The sequence below is a fragment of the Salmo trutta genome, chromosome 3 (genome assembly GCF_901001165.1).
Source record: "Salmo trutta chromosome 3, fSalTru1.1, whole genome shotgun sequence".
NCBI classification, from domain to species: Eukaryota; Metazoa; Chordata; class Actinopteri; order Salmoniformes; family Salmonidae; genus Salmo; species Salmo trutta.
In genome coordinates this window covers 54,629,015-54,649,362 of record NC_042959.1, presented here as the reverse complement: position 1 = coordinate 54,649,362, position 20,348 = coordinate 54,629,015, and the positions used below count along the sequence as shown (strand labels likewise).

General features: G+C 46.5%; 1 protein-coding gene across 3 annotated transcripts; it reads left to right on the top strand.

Annotated features, from left to right (window-relative positions):
* The first annotated feature begins 2,198 nt into the window (after positions 1 to 2,198).
* LOC115179190 (SWI/SNF complex subunit SMARCC1) lies at positions 2,199 to 19,957 on the top strand. 3 transcript variants are annotated; one of them, XM_029740561.1, is made up of 26 exons: positions 2,199 to 2,442; positions 3,546 to 3,665; positions 3,902 to 3,987; positions 4,205 to 4,379; positions 4,485 to 4,554; positions 5,119 to 5,188; positions 5,301 to 5,376; positions 5,536 to 5,661; positions 5,919 to 6,037; positions 6,186 to 6,319; positions 6,824 to 6,883; positions 7,001 to 7,038; positions 8,126 to 8,247; positions 8,349 to 8,420; positions 8,604 to 8,717; positions 9,004 to 9,157; positions 9,445 to 9,615; positions 9,716 to 9,974; positions 10,213 to 10,374; positions 11,819 to 11,901; positions 15,320 to 15,461; positions 15,565 to 15,731; positions 16,125 to 16,259; positions 17,647 to 17,914; positions 18,111 to 18,227; positions 18,328 to 19,957. In XM_029740561.1, exons 1-26 carry the CDS (start codon positions 2,257 to 2,259, stop codon positions 18,417 to 18,419), a joined length of 3,318 nt encoding a protein of 1,105 aa, XP_029596421.1. In that variant the 5' UTR covers positions 2,199 to 2,256; the 3' UTR covers positions 18,420 to 19,957. The 3 variants fall into 3 exon arrangements, with proteins under 3 accessions (XP_029596421.1, XP_029596430.1, XP_029596440.1); XM_029740570.1 differs by having other exon boundaries at positions 5,943 to 6,037; positions 18,328 to 18,525; XM_029740580.1 differs by having other exon boundaries at positions 2,200 to 2,442; positions 11,846 to 11,901; positions 18,328 to 18,525.
* Positions 19,958 to 20,348: the final 391 nt, after the last annotated feature.

The following is a 20,348-nucleotide window of genomic DNA, read 5'->3' as shown; positions in this document are numbered from 1 at the left end:
GGGGGCTGAGTCACTGGATTACTAATGCTCTCCCATGCCATCCCTAGGAGGGGTGCGTCACGTCGTGCCAGGCTTTTTTCGCTATACTTGACTTGAGTGGGTTGAGTCACTGACATGATCTTCCTGTCCGGTTTTGCGCTCGCTTGGGCGGTGGGGAAGATCTTTGTGGGCTATACTCAGCCTTGTCTGAGGGTAGTAAGTTGGTGGTCTGTTGATATCCCTCTAGTAGCGTGGATGCTGTGCTTTGGCAAAGTGGGTGGGGTTATATCCTGCCTGGTTGGTCCTGTCCGGGGGTATCGCCGGACAAGGCCACAGTGTCCCTGACCCCCCAGTCTCAGTCTCCAGGATCTATGCTGCAATAGTCTATGTTCTGGGAGAAAACGGTCAGTCTGTCCTATCTGGTGTAATTCTCCTGTCTTATCTGGTGCTCCCTCTAATTCTACCATCTCTCTCTCCCTCTACCCTCCTGCAGGACCTGAGCCCTAGGGACATGCCTTAGGACTACCGGGCCTGAGGACTCCTGGCTGCCCTTACGAAAAAAGATTGCAGTCAGAGTGCAGTATAACTGCAGTATGCTGCAAATACTGCATCAAAAATAACACCGTCAACTGCAGTTACTGCACGTTTCAAAACTGCAATCTTTTTTTGTAAGGGTGTTCCCGTCCCCAGTCCACCTAGTCATGCTGCTTATCCAGTTTCTGTTGTATTGCCTGTCGCTATGGAACCCTGACCTTTTATTTTATACTTTTTTTATTGTATTATTATTTATATTTTGTATTTATTTTTATTTATTGCAGAAAAACCAGTATACATACAAGAAGAATACAAACAGACAATGATAACATATGCTAGGGGGTACAACAAATTACAGATTACACAAAGACCTTAAAAAATGCACACATATTGATTGTTTTAACAGCTTTCTTATTATAAAAATGTAGAATGGTCTTAATGTACTGCTCGAATTCCTTATAGAAAACACGGAATAGTGTTTTTTAATAGTGAATTTACATTTCTGAATATGAAAATTTCCCATTAGCACAATTACATTTATGAGGTACATTTTTTTCCTTTATCCTTTTTATAGTTAAGGAAACTGAGCAGCACATTCTCCCATAAAAAACAAAAGTCATCAAGAATATTAACAATTATAAAACAATGAATATCTTTCCATGATTTCTTTACATATAGACTATGCCAAAATAAATGCAAAACTATTTCTGGATGTTCAACACAAAAAGTACAGTTAATGTTAGTCTTTTTGGAGTTTCTTCAGGTAATGATTTGCAAGACAATACTTATGGATCATTCTGAAAGAGACCTCTTTGACCTTGTTAACAAGTAGGCATTTGTGTGGTAATAACCATACTTTTTCCCAACAGATATTATTGACAAATGTATTCCAGTAAGTTGAGACATAAGGAATGGATACAATATACCTTTGAAATAAAGTACATACAGATCTGTTGTTCTGAGGGAGAAGGAGAAACAAATGTTTCCTATTGGAGAGTTTAATGGATTAAGAGAGGGTAGGTCAAGAAGGTGAGGTCTGGCTACACCTCTAAACAACATGAGAGTTCCAGATGGAATAGCATCAAAGACTACGGGAACTCTCTAGGTGTAACAGGGATATTGTAACGAGATAAAAAAATCCTCATAATTCAGTAACAATCCTTGTGCATTAAAAAGTTGACTCACCAGCAGGATATGATTATCTGACCAGTTCTTAAAAAATAAAGACTTGTTTCTATACAAAATATCCTTATTGTTCGAAATTAAATACCTATGCGGGGAAAAAATATGTTTTTATATTAACGACCACGCTAAAAATACTTGTCTAAGAAAAGCAGATCATTGTGTAGGAATCTTATCAATGTTATAGTTACAATGTAACAAAATTTAAGCCACCAAAACGGGAGAAGATATAATGACGGATGAAATTCCAAATTTAAGTAGGATTCTTTATGAAATGTTTAGCCCAATTTATCTTAAAAGTATTATTCAAAGTAGGAAAATCCCCAAAATGGAGACCACTATATTCATATGTGTTCATAACGACAGATTTCCTAATATAATGTGTACGACTTTTCCAACCCTGACCTTCACACTGACTCTTCCCAAATGAACCCTCTTTATCGCGAGATTCAATAACTTTGCATTATTTACAGATCTGCGCATGCGCATTTTTTATTCGAAAACTTGCTTGGTGAGTGACGCGGTTGAGAAGCGTAACAGCAGCGGACAGGACAAGAAACAATGGCGACAGCGGCAACTGCAGCGGGTGGAACGGGTTCAGGGGGACCAGCAGTCGGCCCTATGGGCGTCGGTACTGCAGTGGGCCGTAAGAAAGATGGAGGTCCTTCCTCGAAATACTGGGAGAGCGCAGAAACGGTCTCTCAGATCGATTCGGTGCGCCAATGGATCGGGAAACATTACAAAAAGGTTAGCGAGTGCTAGTTTTAACCTCCATTTGATTTCCAACATCAAGGCACGCGTCTCTAGCACAATGGAAGTGCTATCTAGATATATCTTTCAATCTATCGCTCCTATTAGGTACTTGTGGCAAACTAGATATTAATAGATAGTTAGCTTCATGCATCTTAAGATGTCCATCACAACATTACCCAACTACATGAACATTACATGTCAAGAGATAGCTAGGCTAACTAACGTTAGCTGCTAACTGAACAGCCTTAGCGTACCGTTCGTTTGTTTTGTTACACGGCCAACACACTAGCTGAAGAGTTGTCTGTTTGTGTAAGCTACCCATCTAGGGTATCAAGGTAGCTAACGTAATTACTTTTGTTTTCATCTGACTCTATCTATCTGAGCGTAGCTGGCTAGCTAACGTAACGAAAACTAGCTTCGGTAGGTAAGATAACTAAATTAGCATGTTTTGAAACGGTATCATAGATGTAAACATTGAGGTGATCCGGCAAGGCACGGGACTTGATGTAACTAACGTTCGTTAGCTACGGTAACGGTTGGTAACATTGTGATTGACCAGATAATAGCAGACGGATCATTGGTCCATTGATGTCTTACATTTATGTCTAGCTAATTATCTGCATCGTTTTGAAGGGAAACCTCGACTATCTCGTGTTCTGAACTACTTTGAGCTTGGAGACAAACTGTTCCACACATAACCAAGCAAAGGCTGCCTTTGCAGCAGCAAAACATCTCCGCGTGGTCGTGGATTTCCCAAAACAAATGTATTGAAAAGAAGTAGCTAGCTAGCTACTGTAAACTATTTTCTGCTGTATTTAATTTCTTGACGGGGAGACACTTTTCAGTGACCAGTGAAGATGCCTCACTGAAAGAAAAAGTGACGTAATATCACCCTGCTTTTGTTTTCTAAGAAAGGCTGCTGTTTTGGTCTTATAGTATGAGCTATCTATTCATGAGATCTTGTGTGTGCCTGCGTTGGCCATGTGTTTGTCTGACCATGTAGCCTAACACTTCCGTGGTCTCACAATATTCGATCCCTCCTTTGTCACACATGAGTGTGTCGCCCTGACTAACACAGTGGTCTTGTGGTGTCTCAGTATGTACAGGCAGACTCTCCCTCCAATAAGTCCCTGGCAGGGCTGGTGGTGCAGCTGCTTCAGTTCCAGGAAGATGCTTTCGGGCGGAGGGTCAACAACCCTGCCCTCACCAAGTTACCTGTGAGTATCTCCTCCACACACATCTTTACACCTGACAGGGATGGGACCTACACACACAGTGAAATTGAAATGAAGCCTAGACCTTTTTTGGGCAAGGGAAGAGTGGGCTATAGAGGGTTGGAGGGCTTCCCAATCACTTCTGCACATTTTGTGTCACAGTAGTTTGCCCTGTCTTTATCTATCTGAGCCAGCTTGTGTGAACGTCCCTCACCTTTTCTTCTGTGTTGCCTCATCAGACCAAGAGCTTCCTGGACTTCAAGGCAGGGGGTGCTCTGTGTCACATCCTGGGCTCCACCTACAAGTTCAAGAGCGAGCAGGGCTGGTGAGTAGGGTCTTGATTGAATACTTTAAAATGCATCATTCCCACCTTGGACTAATCACTTTTATGATTTGTAGAATGAATAGTTGAAATGTTCTTTCTCCTATGGAATCACAAAGAAGGCAGTGGTTGCTTCAAGAGAGGGAGGGGGGAAAAGGATGCCCTGTTGAGTTGAGACTGTAAGTAACAAAAACATGTTCTATCCCTCCTTTCTGTGCAGGCGTAGGTTTGACCTGCAGAACCCCTCCAGGATGGACAGGAATGTAGAGATGTTCTTGAATGTAGAGAAGACCCTGGTTCAGAATAACTGCCTGACTCGACCGACCGTATTCCTGGTGCCTGACATGGAGCAGAAGCAGGCCAATAAGCTGAAGGACATCATCAAGCGACACCAGGTAAGACACGCCCACCCAAATCGCACCAACCAATGGTAGGATTGTGTCACCACTTGCCAGACATTCAAATGGCATCGTCAGCTAATCCTAACTTCTTTCCTTTAGGGCTCCATCACTGAGGACAAGTCTAAGGCCACCCATCATATCTACCCCTCTCCAACCCAGCAGGAGGATGGTAAGTGATGTGCTCTACTGAGAAAGGAAATAAAGCCACCCCTTGCAATGTATATATCATCTACTTTGTTGCTTGATCCCATGAGGCTCAGTTGGTAGAGCATGGCGCTTGCTACGCCAGGGTTGTGGGCTCAATTCCCACGGGGGACCAATACAGAGAACTGTATGAACTCACTACTGTAAGTCGCTTGGGATAAGTGCATCTGCCAAATTACGAGAATGTACAAAAAAAAAAAAAAATATATATATATATATATATATATATATATATATATATATATATATATATATATACATACATACATACATACATACATACATACATACATACATACATACATACATACATACATACATACATACTGGTATGGGTTGGATTGTGCTGTCGTCTTTGAATCTAATTCCTTATGGTCATGTTACTGGGGCTTACTCTACTCTCATATCACGTTTCAAAGAAAGTGAAATGTGTGTATACAGTAATATACTATTATTAATACAGTAGTCGGTATGCATTACTTGAGGATGTGTGTGTACGCTGATAGCAAGGTGTGTGTTTGTCTTGCAGAGGAGTGGCTGCGTCCGGTCATGCGTAAGGACAAGCAGGTGCTGGTGCACTGGGGCATGTACCCAGACAGGTGAGAGACTGGCACCGTTAGACTTCAGCTTTGCTGGTTCACTCTGCCCTCTTACACGTCCACCCACTGTGACCTTTTACTGACCTTTAACCCCTCTTCTCTGTGCGGTCAGTTATGACACCTGGGTGTCCACCAGCGACGTGGAAGGGGATGTGGAGGACCCACCCATCTCTGAGAAGCCCTGGAAGGTGAGGATCGAGCATCCAGTCATGTTTTAATGTTTCATTTATATATATATTATATATATAATAGGCCAAATCAACCCCCGCCTCCAGCCTGAAAAGTACTAGCAGACAATACCACCCTTGAGTAGTGGATTGGTTTCGACCCCTCTCCTCCTCTCCTAGGTGCATGCCAAGTGGGTCCTGGACACCGACGCCTTCAACGAGTGGATGAATGAGGAAGACTATGAGGTGGACGAGAACAAGAAGACTGTGAGCTTCCGCCAGAGGATCTTCCCGAAGGAGGAGGAGGTAGGCCAAACTCTGGGGTGTGTCTTATGGATTCTTAGGAAGTGTGTGTCTCAGTGAGTTGCTGCACCACAGGGCTCTGCACGGTGGATTGTTGTCTTGTTCTTGTCTGTGTCGTCTCACCCATCCTTTCAAGCTCTCCTCTCCTCACCACCACATCCTCCCTCTTCTCCTCCTCCCCTGCTCCCCTCTGTGTGAGACTGTTCCATCTTCTCATTCTCTCTCTCTCTCATCTGGCCATCCCTCGTGGTTCTGATCAGTCTTCCCGTACACCCGATCGTAAGGAGCGCAAGGCCAACGCCGCCGGGAAGAAGAGGAGGCGCTCGCCATCTCCCCCGACCACCCCAGCCGAGTCCCGCAAGAAAGGCGGCAAGAAGGGGTGAGTCCCCTAATAACTACAGATCTAGGACCAGCTTAACCTTCCCAAATCATAACCTTAGCCATTAGGGAGAAAAACACTAAACTGACCCTGGATCAGTGTCTTTGGCAAACTTCACTGACTTTTTGACCTCTTCTCCTGTCCCCAGGAACCCTGGGTCTCACTGGAAGCGTCGTGGACACCGTGGCGAGGAGGAGGAGGAGGAGGAAGAGGACCTGACCAAGGACATGGAGGACCCCTCGCCTGTTCCCAGCATGGAGGAGGTTACTTTGCCCAAGAACGGTCAGTTGATTGTCGAACTCATCACTCTCGTTGTCTCCCTCTCCCACATCTGCTCTCCTCCCTCTCGATCCTTCACTCTGTCCTCTTTCTCACCCCTACCTCCCCGTGCCCCCCCCCCCCCCCTTGACTTGCAGTTTAATCATCTCTGTAGTAACTGCAGTTTGTTCTTCTCTGAATTAGTTACACACGTACACTCTGTCCTTGCCAAGATGGCAGGGAATTGCCCGGGGGAGACTTTCTTCAGTGGTGCATTGAATGGAGTGCTATTTGAGCTGAGAGTGCTCTAAGCCAAACACACTCAACTAAAAATTGTCTTTTTGGACCTAGTCCCACCTGCAATGTGCCACTTCTGCAACCTCGCCTCCCTGCTCTGTATCTATTTCCGTGGCTTGTTTTGAAAAGAGAGCTTACAAGAGGAGAGAGTCTATAGCTACTGTCAGTGTATTTCACCCCTACCATACTCTGGCTATTCTTCAGCCTTTTTTCCTTCTTCCCTGTCCTCAGTGAACCCTAAGAAAGATAGCGAGAACACCCCAGTGAAGGGAGGGGCAGTGGCTGATTTGGGTAAGTGTGTGTGCAGAACTATTTCAGTGTTTAAGTATCTAAACTGTCAATCACCGAGATGTATTGAGTCAAGCAATGGATAAAGTGATGTCATAACGTCCCCTCTCGGTCTTCCAGATGATCTGGAGGATGACTCTGTGGTCTCCGGAGGCAAGGTAACACCCGTTTTTCCTTAAAAACCTTTAATGATTGCCTCTAAATGCGGTTTCTTCTCCATCTTCATTGTAAACTGTTCCCTATTCATCCACAACCATAGCCGTCATTGATAGATCTAGGATCAGATTATCCTAACTCCCGCTTCTTAGCATGTCCAGAAGAGGGCTGGAAAAATATCTGACCTGGTGTCAGTGTTTAGAAGAAATGTCTACCCATTTGTGGATTTGGGCCCGGTTTCTCGATAGCGATGGAACTTAGGCCTGATAAGATTGAAAGAAAGGTAGTGCTTGTCTCGGGTCAGCTTTCTCCATTCAAATCTTTCCTTAAAATGATAATTATTTCACAATACTGATGACGGATCAGCTCCTATTACCACCTACGGCTGCAAATATTGAGTCCGCTTATTATAATGCTTATCCAATGACAATGCACTAAGTCCCCAATTTGGCACATTGTTAGGCTACACATCATGAAATATATTGAGGCAAATTAGACAGTAGCCTACGAGTAGCAAAATAGAACTCAGTTGAGTTTTTATATGTCGCTTGTTTGTATCCATTGCAAAGATATTGGCAAGTTTTGTATTTGTGGTGAACGTTGTTCTGAAGTTATCGGCGGTCACATAGACCCACATGGTTTATCAGTCTATGTTTAGCGGAGGTCTAGAAGTGACGCGGGAGTGCAAATAAAGCATCTGACGACGCACTTCCCTGTTCTACGATTGGCATGCATTAGATTAGGAGCGTTTTCAAGTGCAACGTTATTAATGATGGTTTTGGGGAAACACCTCTGAGATTTAACGATGCTCCCTATGAAGGTTCTAACGATGATCTTAGCCGTAAGATGTTTTTGAGAAACCTGGTCCTGCTCTGTAAGCAGTAAAGTAGCACCAGACCCAGTCTCATTCTGATTCAGTTCTCCTACATTTGGGATGGGATTATCCCTGATTAATCTGGAAATCCTTCATTTCTGACATTTATCCTCCATTCATATATATAATAGAAACCTACCCCCTAGGCAAAATTCTGCTCCTTGCTTGCCTATGTTGACCTGATCTCATCTGTGTGACTCTGTCTCCCCCTGCAGGAGGAGGAGGAGCAGGGCAAGGCCGAGGTCAACCGCCTCATCGACTCCAGCGAGGACAACGTGACCGAGCAGACCCACCACATCATCATCCCCAGCTACGCCGCCTGGTTCGACTACAACTGGTGAGGATGGGCCCACTGTTCTTAGTGTGTGGGTAGTGTCTTGGGTGGGGGTGTTGGGCTGTGTTTTATGTTTGTGTCTGTGTTTATCTCCCCCCCTTCAGTATCCATGAGATTGAGAGGCGTGCACTGCCGGAGTTCTTCAACGGCAAGAACAAGTCCAAGTCCCCAGAAATGTGAGTCAGCAAAGAACACTGCCCCACACACAACTCACTCAACCCATTAAAGAACTGCAGACGCACACTTTCGCAAAGAATTGTTCATCGTACACACACACCCATTTCTATCTAACACATTACGTCCTTATTTGTTCCCGACGATTCAGTGGTTTGTTTGTAAAATGTGTTTGTCCCTGTCAGATACCTGGCCTACCGTAACTTCATGATCGACACGTACCGGCTCAACCCCCAGGAGTACCTGACCTCCACCTCCTGCCGCAGGAACCTGACCGGAGACGTGTGTGCCGTCATGAGGTGAAAGGTCAAGGGGTCAACATGAAATGGATTCCTTAGGGCAGAAGCTAGGACATTGTTCGTCAGGGCACACCGTATGCGAAACGCTTTGTAACATGCGTGTTTTGTTTTTATAGGACTAGTTTAGGTTGTCCCTTACTGTTCCAGTCAGATTTCTTGTTTGGTGCCTAATGAATACGACCCAGGTTTAGTTGGACCGTTTTGTCTTGCTCTAAATCACTGATCAAGAGTGATGATTGTGGAGTATATTCTTTGCATGTATCTAACTGTCATGTCTCTCTACTAGGGTGCATGCCTTCCTGGAGCAGTGGGGGCTGGTGAACTACCAGGTGGATGCTGAGAGCCGGCCCCTCCCCATGGGCCCCCCGCCCACCCCCCACTTCAACGTGCTGGCTGACACCCCCTCTGGCCTGACGCCGATGCACCACCGGCCCCCACAGGTTAGACAACTACATGGAGCTTTGGTCACATTGCTTTCACCTATCCAGTCCTTTCAGGTCGTTGGATACTGAGGGAGTAGGGGAAGGGTCTTTAAACCCAAGCCTGTTGGTGCCGATAGCGAATTATATCCAAATACATATACTGGCGTTGTGTGTCTGTAACCATTGATGTTGATGATTTAGTGGGTTACAAATGTTGAGTGATTGTGTGAGAGTATTCACTGCATCCTCTGACCACAGTGTGATTCCTTTCAACCTCCTCCCCTGTCTCTCCTCCGTCCTTCTAGATCCCCTCCGGCCAGCAGATGCTCAACTTCCCAGAGAAGGGCAAAGACAAGCCCTCTGACATGCAGAACTTTGGCCTGCGTAACGACCTCTACTCCAAGAAGAACCCCAAGAGTAAAGGAACCAGCGGCGGCCGGGAGTGGACCGAGCAGGAGACTCTGCTCCTATTGGAGGTACGTCAGTCACAACAGACCAGCTGACCAATCGCAAACATAATCTAAAACCTACCAGCCTATCAGAGCCCTTCTCATTCCTCTATCTCCTCCCTACCAGGCTCTGGAGATGTACAAGGACGACTGGAACAAGGTGTCGGAGCACGTTGGTTCGCGCACTCAGGACGAGTGTATCCTGCACTTCCTGCGTCTGCCCATCGAGGACCCCTACCTGGAGAACTCTGAGTCGTCCCTGGGCCCCCTGGCCTACCAGCCTGTACCCTTCAGCCAGTCAGGCAACCCCGTCATGAGCACCGTGGCCTTCCTGGCCTCCGTGGTGGACCCCCGTGTGGCCTCCGCCGCCGCCAGGGCAGCCCTGGGTACGTGTTGTGGGGACTGGCTGTGTGGGTCATTTGCAAGGGTGTTATATCACAATGTGTTTATTCACAAATGTGTTTTCATTTGTATGTAATATCACGCTGCATGTAGTGTGTTGTAATGATACGGTTGTGTGTGTGTGTCTAATATCGCTGTGTGTTTGAACATATCTGTGTGTTTGGAGGGACTATCACATGGTGTGAGTCTGTAGCTAACTACAGTGTCTCCCTCTCTCTCTAGAGGAGTTTAGCCGTGTGCGTGAGGAGGTGCCAGCAGAGCTGGTGGAGGCTCATGTGAAGAAGGTGCAGGAGGCGGCCCGCAGCACGGGCAAGGTAGACCCCGCCTATGGCCTGGAGAGCAGCGGCATCGCAGGAACCGCCCCCGAGGAGCCCGAGAAGACCGGTAACACACACACACACTCAGAACAGAACACACGCATTCAGATACACGTACACACACATTCGCACATTAGCAAAGGTAGATAAAAAATACTCTCGTGCGTACTCAAAAACTTTCACAGTTGGTTGTACCTGCACCAAAACTCCAATATTTTTCCTTCATAGCTCGTTCTCCATCTTTTTAAATAGGGAGCCAATTTGATATCAGCGCTTTTATTTCCATGGCTGATCAAACGTGTTTTCTCATGGCTGTCTTGTCCCTCTGCAGAAGACATATGGTGAGCGATATGTTTGGAACATAGAATCTCAGTAAAGTCACAGTATCAAATAGCAATACATATAGAATTGTGTAAACACACAGGCCTTCATATAAACATACAAAAACATTCTCATCACATACATCAAACATACTCACGCATGCAATACTCACTCACACACACTAAATACCCACCCAGATACACACCCCCACATTTAGATGGAGTACTGAGTGTTACCAGTGGAGGGCAGCAAATAGCCAAGACACACAGGCCACAGCTAACAGGTTTTATTTATTTTATCTTTATTTAACTAGGCAAGTCGGTTAAGAACAAATTCTTATTTTCAGTGATGGCCTAGGAACGGTGGGTTAACTGCCTTGTTCGGGGGCAGAACGGCAGATCCGATCTTGCAACCTTTCGGTTACTAGTCCAACGCTCTAACCACTAGGCTACCTGCCGCCCCGGTTAGGTTAGGTTAGGTTAGGGCGAGGATGCTAGTAGCCAGCTGTCCGCAGGTCACCTAGACCTTATACCTACCTCCTGCATGTGTGTGTGTGCTCGTGTGGGTAAACCCAGATGTGTATTCTCACCAGAACATTTTGAGGTGCCAGCTGAAATCTAGATGGCCAATAGGGGGGGGGGTGACGTAGAGGTTTCTTCAGAGCGTGTTATATGTCTATGTGCTGGGCTGTCGTGGCGTCCAGTGGATTAGAACGGCAGATGGGGCGTGGGGGGAGGGGTTGAAACTGGGTCAACACACTATGCCATGTGCCACGGCCTCAATGCCCGCTACACACACACAGCAATCGCTCAATCGGCAATTACACATGAATAAATGCATGTTACACATACACGCATCAACAACCAATAAATGGCCTAAATGCATTCAATACCCTCCCCAAAGCAATCTACCATCTCTCATACAGGTCAATACTCGCATAGTAAAAAACGTACCCACATGCGTACGTGCTTTTTCAAACACACACCTTCATGGACTCTCACTCCGCATCGACTCGCTCACGTTCTCCCACATTTGCACATACCCACGCACCTACACACACAAATGCACACTGTCATTCCTAACCACCATAATGTCTGAGTCACGGCGAGCGTCTACTTACGATGCGTAATCTGTTTGGGATGATTTTCTCTGAGAAATGTCTTGTTCTTTGTCTATCCCTCTACTCTAAGCCCCTCCCTCTCTCTCTGTCATTGTAGAGCCAGCAGAGACCGAGAAGATGGACACAGACTCCGACTCCCAGCAGCCTGACAAGGTGAGACGGCCCAGGGATGAGAGGTCTTTAGCATAGGTTATTAATTCCACCACAAAAAAAAACATCTCACGTAACTTGAAAAAGCCATATAAACTCAGCAAAAAACACTGTCAACTGTGTTTATTTTCAGCAAACTTAACATGTGTAAATATTAGTATGAACATAACAAGATTCAACAACTGAGACATAAACTGAACAAGTTCCACAGACATGTGACTAACAGAAATTGAATGTGTCCCTGAACAAGGGGGGGGGTCAAAATCAAAAGTAACAGTCAGTATCTGGTGTAGTCACCAGCTGCATTAAGTACTGCAGTGCATCTCCTCCTCATGGACTGCACCAGATTTACCAGTTCTTGCTGTGATATGATACCCCACTCTTCCACCAAGGCACCTGCAAGTTCCCGGACATTTCTGGGGGGAAATGGCCCTTGCCCTCACCCTCCGATCCAACTGGTCCCAGACGTGCTCAATGGGATTGAGATCCGGGCTCTTCGCTGGCCATGGCAGAACACTGACATTCCTGCCTTGCAGGAAATAACGCACAGAATCGAGCAGTATGGCTGGTGGCATTGTCATGCTGGAGGGTCATGTCAGGATGAGCCTGCAGGAAGGGTACCACATGAGGGAGGAAGATGTCTTCCCTGTAACGCACAGCGTTGAGATTGCCTGCAATGACAACAAGCTCAGTCCGATGATGCTGACACACCGCCCCAGACCATGACGGACGCTCCACCTCCAAATCGATCCCGCTCCAGAGTACAGGTCTCGGTGTAACGCTCATTCCTTCGACGATAAATGCGAATCCGATCATCACTCCTGGTGAGACAAAACCGCGACTCGTCAGTGAAGAGCACTTTTTGCCAGTCCTGTCTGGTCCAGCGACGGTGGGTTTGTGCCCATAGGCGACGTTGTTCCCGGTGATGTCTGATGAGGACCTGCCTTATAACAGGCCTACACGCCCTCAGTCCAGCCTCTCTCAGCCTATTGCGGACAGTCTGAGCACTGATGGAGGGATTGTGCGTTCCTGGTGTCACTCAGGCAGTTGTTGTTGCCATCCTGTACCTGTCCCGCAGGTGTGATGTTTGGATGTACCGATCCTGTGCAGGTGTTGTTACACGTGGTCTGCCACTGAGAGGACGATCAGCTGTCCATCCTGTCTCCCTGTAGCGCTGTCTTAGGCGTCTCACAGTACGGACATTGCAATTTATTGCCCTGGCACATCTGCAGTCCTCATGCCTCCTTGCAGCATGCCTAAGACACGTTCACGCAGATGAGCAGGGACCCTGGGCATCTTTCTTTTGGTGTAGAAAGGCCTCTTTAGTGTCCTAAGTTTTCATAACTGTGACCTTAATTGCCTATCGTCTGTAAGCTGTTAGTATCTTCACGACTGTTCCACAGGTGTATGTTCATTAATTATTTATGGTTCATTGAACAAGCATGGGAAACAGTGTTTAAACACTTTACAGTGAAGTTATTTGGATTTTTCCGAATTATCTTTGAAAGACAGGGTCCTGAAAAGGGGACGTTTCTTTTTTTGTTGAGTTTATGTACATGAGTAAAATCATGGAGGATAACGCACAAAGTCTGGGACTTATTTCCATTGTGGTCCTTTTGAAACAAGATGGCAAGATCGAACGTGCTTGAACACAGTATGAGATAATAAAACGAAGAACATCTATCTCATCATTGTAGGATACATTCATATCTGCACAGAAGACATCAAACCGTTTTTAAACTTTATTTTTAAAGCTGGCAGTCGTACAGTCTGCCCCTCCAATTACTACTCTCCTTCTATCTTTCGCTTACTCTATTCCTCTCTCTCTCTCTCTCCATCCATCCTCCCACCCTATCTCTGTGTTTAGGAAGGCCACGGGGCAAATGCAACACCACAGATAACATTAGCAGGAGTCAGCCATGCATCAGTGACCACAGTAGAGGCTGAAATGTTCATTAACCTTCATTAGCCATCGCCTGTCCACCCTGGTTCTAGTCCTGGTGGCTTTACTGCAGGCTTATTGAAATGCAGGGCGTTAGCTTTGACCCTGGTTCGGTTTTGTATATTTTTCTCCTTAGTAATTGAGAGCTGTCTGGCTATAGTTTTCGGTTTGGTATTTCTCGGGTCTATATCACCTACATTTGTGTTTCTCAGTTCTGTGTGACCTGTATATACGGTGCATTCAAAAGTATTCAGACCTTTTTGACTTTTTCCTCATTTTGTTACGTTACAGCCTTATTCTAAAATTGAAAAAAAAGAGAATCTTATCAGTTGACACACAATACCCCATAATGACAAAGCAAAAACAAGTTTTTAGAATTTTTTTCCAAAAGTGTTTAAAAAAAAGTTATTTTTATTTTCACATTTACGTAAGTCTTCAGACCCTTTACTCAATACTTCCTGACTAGTCTCCCAGTCCCTGCCGCTGAAAAACATCCCCACAGCATGATGCTGCCACCACCATGCTTCACCGTAGGGATGGTGACAGGTTTCCTCCAGATGTGATGCTTGGCATTCAAGCCAAAGAGTTCAATCTTGGTTTCATCAGACCAGAGAATCTTGTTTCTCATGGTCTGAGAGTCTTTAGGTGCCTTTTGTCAAACTCCAAGTGGGCTGTCATGTGCCTTTTACTGAGGAGTGGTTTTGTTTTGCCACTCTACCATAAAGACATGATTGGTGGAGTGCTGCATAGATGGTTGTCTTTCTGGAATGCTACAGCTCTGTCAGAGTGACCATCTGGTTCTTGGTTACCTCCCTGACCAAGGGCCTTCTCCCCCGGTTTCTCAGTTTGGCCGGGCAGCCAGCTCTAGGAAGAGTCTTGGTGGTTCCAAACTTCTTCCATTTAAGAATGATGGAGGCCACTGTGTTCTTGGGGACCTTGAATGCTGCAGAAATGTTTTGGTACACTTCCCCAGATCTGTGCCTCGACACAATCCTGTCTCGGAGCTCTACGGACAATTCCTTTGACCTCATGGCTTGGTTTTTGCTCTGACATGCACTGTCAACTGTGGGACCTTATATAGACAGGTGTGTGCCTTTCCAAATCATGTCCAATCAATTGAATAAACCACAGGTGGACTCCAAGTTGTAGAAACATCTGAAGGATGATCAATGGAAACAGGATGCACCTGAGCTCAATTTCAAGTCTCATAGCAAAAGGTCTGAATACCTATCTAAATAAGGTATTTGTTTTTTATTTTTTTATACATTTGCTAACATTTCTAAAAACCTGTTTTCGCTTTGGCATTATGGGGTATTGTGTGTAGATTGTTGAGGAATTTTATTTATTGAATCCATTTTTGAATCAGGCTGTAGCGTACTACAATGTGGAAAAAGTGAAGGGGTCTGAATACTTTCCGAAGGCACTGTAAATATAATCAGCTGTGTAACACCACAGTCTTACCTGTCTCTGTTGTCTCAGGCTGAGTCTAAGGACGAGGCGGAGAAGCCCAGTGAGTCTGCTGAGAAGCTGGCCGAGGGAGAGAAGGTGAAGAGCGAGACGGCCGAACCGTCTGAACGGGAGGAGAGAGAGAGTGAGGGAGGAGAGGGCAAGGCTACAGCAGGTAGAGTAGATCAAAGCAGAATATACATTTTGTATTTGGTTTGTAGAAGTCCTGCATCGACCTGAATGATAATGTTTATTCAATGTTTTCGCAATGTTTTCAGACAAAGACAAGGAGGTGGCCATGGAGACCTCAGAGGAGGACAAAGAGAAGGAGGAGCAGGGAGCGATGGAGGAAGAGGAGAGGAAGAAGCTAGTGCCGGACGGGGGGGATGGGAACATTGCCACTGCAGCCGCTGCTGCCCTCGCCTCAGCTGCCACCAAGGCCAAGGTGTGCTTCTTCCAGAGGGCCAAGGGATAGCACTTTGTATATCGAACCCCGAAACTACACCGCAAGCATAGCGCTATTTTTCGTTATGCTCTGTTTTTGGCGTTCGAAACCAGAAGTAGCAAACGGAGGCAGATATCAAAAGCGAGAGCCGGCTTTTCAGTTGGGGAAGCTTGAACGAAATGCATGAAATAGACCTGAAGCCTTGGCAGATGCTTCGGCAGCTCCAGCTCCATTCACTCATGCTGTGCTTGCGCTGCCGGTGTAGCATCTCTCATTGATCGGTGTGTCAGTTTTGCCCACGGCTCAGAAGCTCTTGCGCTACGCTTGGCCGTAAGGCGACGCTTTATATTTCCGTTACATCTCCTTCCTCTGTATTCCTCGCTTTCCCTGTAGCACCTGGCGGCGGTGGAGGAGAGGAAGATCAAGTCTCTGGTGGCTCTGCTGGTGGAGACTCAGATGAAGAAGCTGGAGATCAAGCTCAGACACTTTGAGGAGCTGGAGACCATCATGGACCGAGAGAAAGAGGCTGTAAGTAGTGGCCCCGAGGTGAATTGTGGTAAATGTAGTTCAATGGGAGACGGCATGCGGGTTGAAGGTGCTTGTAGTTTCAGACCCCTTGGGGATGTGAAAGGATTGGATATGCATCTGAACTGTAGCGGTATATATATCAGTGTCAGTTGTCACCCATCCAGGCATTTCAGAGATGTGTGAGGGATAGCTGACGACCGATGGGTAACTTGGCTGAACAAATAGATGGTTTTGGGAGTGGACCTATATCTACAACATAAACAGAGGAAGTGAAGTGTCAATATACGACATTTGCATTAATACACCAGAATAAAGAGCATACAAGCATATGAAGGGAAAGCACTTGGGGAGGGGTCAGTCATCGTTGCTGTGCCCATTTGGATACACATGGTGTAAGAGCAATACAATAAGCTAGTCAACTAACTGCTGGGTAGATAGTGGGCCTCTAGTCCAGTGGAAAGTCAGGCTGTGCGTGTGTCAGGAGTGTAAAGCGTGGAGCTGCTGCGGACCACAGCCTAGTTGAGCAGCCTGATAAATAGTGCGTGAAAAAGCCAGCCAGCCGTTACATAACTCTCTGGACCAGCACCCAGGCTGCCTCCCTCCTACCGCTACCACAGGCTGTAAACACTGGGTAACACACACTCATACACACACCGTGTCTCCGTCTTAAACACACACACGCATATATACAAACACTAAATGAGGGCACGCCTCACTGTCTTTAGTACTCCATACTCTTCCTCCTCTACAAATGTACTTACCAGGGCACACACAGGGAATAGACTTCCTCACCTCCTTCCATCTCTTTTTCCACATCTCTCCATCCCTGTGTCTCTGTAGGGTTTCTGGTAATGGAATTCCCCCCATTGATTCCGTGTCAGAGAGCGTGTTAGTGGTTTATTGCATGCAAATCAATCCCTTTATCGACATTTCCAGCCATTGCTCCCTCTCTCCTTCCTGCTTCCAGAGTGGTCCTGTTTCACTGCCCCCTCTCTTCCTCCCCACAGTCTCATTCCATCGCTTTTCCTCTCCCGCTGTTCCGCTCTTCCCCTCTGTCATAATGTCCGCTATCGTGATCAGCTTGTCTTTATGGCTTATATTCGTTTGAATTATTTCCTTTCTCTTCTTATTCCTCTCCTTCATTCTTTGATTTATCAATCCATGAAAGGAAGCTGTTTCTGTATCGTCACCCTGCACCATATACCACTATTGACTTGGTGTATCATCCTCTCTCTCTCTAATTAAGTTAGCTTTATTGACATGATTCACTTTTCAAAGTGATACTATGAGTAATGATCATCCTTATACTTGTGGGCTTTTGAGAAGCGAAGGGGAATGATAATCTGGATTAATAGTATGATAAAATGATGGGCCCCCCCCCCTCTAGTTGGAGTTGCAGAGGCAGCAGCTGCTGACGGAGCGCCAGGCCTTCCACATGGAGCAGCTGAAGTATGCTGAGATGAAGGCCCGCCAGCAGATGGAGCAGCAGCAGGCCAACGCAGCGGCCCAGGGCCCCGCACCCCACCATGGCCCCCCGGGGCCAGGCATGCACCACGGACCCCCCCACCACGGACCCCCTCCCGCCATGCACTCCGGACATGGCCCCCCCGGCCCCGGGTTCCACCCCATGGGTCCCCACCACCCGCAACAGACAGGTAAGGACACACACACACTGGAGCACACCATCTCTCAGCAAAGAATCACACAAAGACCCCAAAGTCCTGGAACTATATCCAAGGGAATAACACCAAATATCAGCTAGGAAACATTAGTCTGTTTTCAAAAACATGTTCCAGCACACTGATTCTGTGATAGGCCAAGAGTCTCACCAAGCCTCTCCTTCTGTTTTAGGACCAATGGGAGGGCCCGGTCAACCCTTACCAGGACGCATGATGCCTGGCGGCCCCCCCACTGGCAGCATGCCTCCCATGATGGGTCCCCGCCACCCTGGCGCTCCCAACGGCATGTGTGAGTACACTATCCGTACCCGCCTTCCAGATCCTACTCAGCCAGAAAGTGTGTGTGTTGGTGTGTCCCATTCTCAAACCAGTGTGTTCTCTGTCCTCAGACCCTGGCCCCTCGCCTGTACAGGCTGATGGTATGCCCCCAGCGTCTGTGGGACCTCAAGCGGCAGCCCCAGCACGAGTTGCTGACAGCTAAGATCCCTGCCCCCAAGCAAACACACACCAACACACACTCACCTCTTATAAAACCTCAGCTCATTGATGGCCTTGCTACTGGCTGGGTGTTCTCTCAACTCCAAAAACTCCTCCTGGCTTACACACACACATACACACACACACACACACACACACACACACACACCTCCCTCTCTCAGGGCACAGCGTCAAGGGGGCTGTGGCTCTGGCCCTCCTAGTAAGAACACTGTTTTCTCCTCAGTCTGCTGTGGGGCAGATCAGATGGACTCCTCCCAGTCATTTTTAAGAATTTATTGTGTGTGTGTTCTCTATTTTAAAAGAATATGAAGCTGATATTCCTGGAGGAAATCGGAAAACTCCCACTTTTCCCTCTCACCTTTTTAGAATGACACAGTAGTCTCTTCCTCTCCTTCAGCGCAACACCAACTCCCCCTCTCTTCCTCCCCCTCCCTCACATCTTCCCCCAACACAACACCAGGGGGAGCTAGTTTGGTTTGAGGGCTAGTTGATCGTTTAGGGACGTGTGTTGTGTACTGTAATGAATGGGATCATGAAGGTTCCTTCGACACACAGAGGGGGCCAGTAACCCTCCCCTCACACACACACTCTACTCACTGAGAATCTACCTCTCCACTTTGCTCTTCTGAAGCTAAACACTGTAGTCCAAAGTGTGTGTTCATGTTTGTGTGTTCGTTGTTGGTGTGTCAGAAGAGCAGAATGTGCGTACAGCAGAGACAGGTGTTTGACTGTCTGCTCGCCCCCCCCCCTCCTATCACATGGGTCAAACCACCGATCGATGGGGGTGTCCAGAGGGCCCATAACTCGTACCCATAGCCCCCACCAGCCAGGCATAGCACTGTACTACTCACACACTTAGCTGAACCCTGCTCTAGTACACTGGAGGCTGCTCACACACAGGCCTAATATCCCACTGACCTTCAGCCATCCTTTTAGTGAGCTAGGTATGGTGATATAGTTCTAGTTAAAAACCACGTGCTCTTCCTCAGTGGTGGAGTGGGCTTCTAGCTGTTCTGGTGCTGATAATGTAGCCGCTAGCGCTACCTAGCGCTACCTCTCTTCATCCATCTCCATTCATTTTAACACCCCTCTACACCTCTCTACTACCTCTGCCTCCTTCTCTGTCTGTCTGCTACCTCTCTAGAACTGCTCTTGCTCTCTGCTAGCTACCTCTCAGCTCTGCACACCCCTCTAGCACCCCTCTCTCATTCGCTGCCCACGTGACTGCTGCGTTACTGTTACCCCCCCCCCCAGGTAGAAGATCACATACACACAGCGTCTCTCACGCTCTCACACACTTCCTCATTCAAGGTCTTTCCAGTCTGTTGTATCACATGATGAGAACCCTCTTTACATCGTGTATTTTTTAGTTTTATGGTCATGTATTTTTAACAATAAACTTTGTGTAGATTTGAGTTATCTTTGTTCTTGGAAGTTTGTAGCGTTGTTTTTATTGTTTATTCAGGCCTGTTGGTACATGGACCTGGACAATGTCTAATAAATTGTTTTTGTATTAAGTGATGTCTGTTTTAAGTAATTCATTTTATTCTGAACAAAATGTTGGATTTCGTGCTTACACTTGATTGAATTTATAGATTTGTATTATTTCCGGGAGTGACTACAATATCTAGACTAGAGCATGACAATGGTCATATTATCCTGGGAAATAGTTCAGAATATTCTCTTTCCTTCCTATCTTACTCTAAACATATTTCGGGGTAATCATTTTATGCTTGCATAAAAAATAACTAAAGCCATATTTCATATGTCGGACAGAAAACCACACCTCAAAGCAAAACAATCAGCTTTTGTTTGGTGAGGGGTCTAGGGCAAAGTGCTACAGGGGAGAGATGGTCTTTGTGGTTGTTTTGCTGCTTAGGCTCTTATGCAGCAGCTGCAAATGCATATGAGG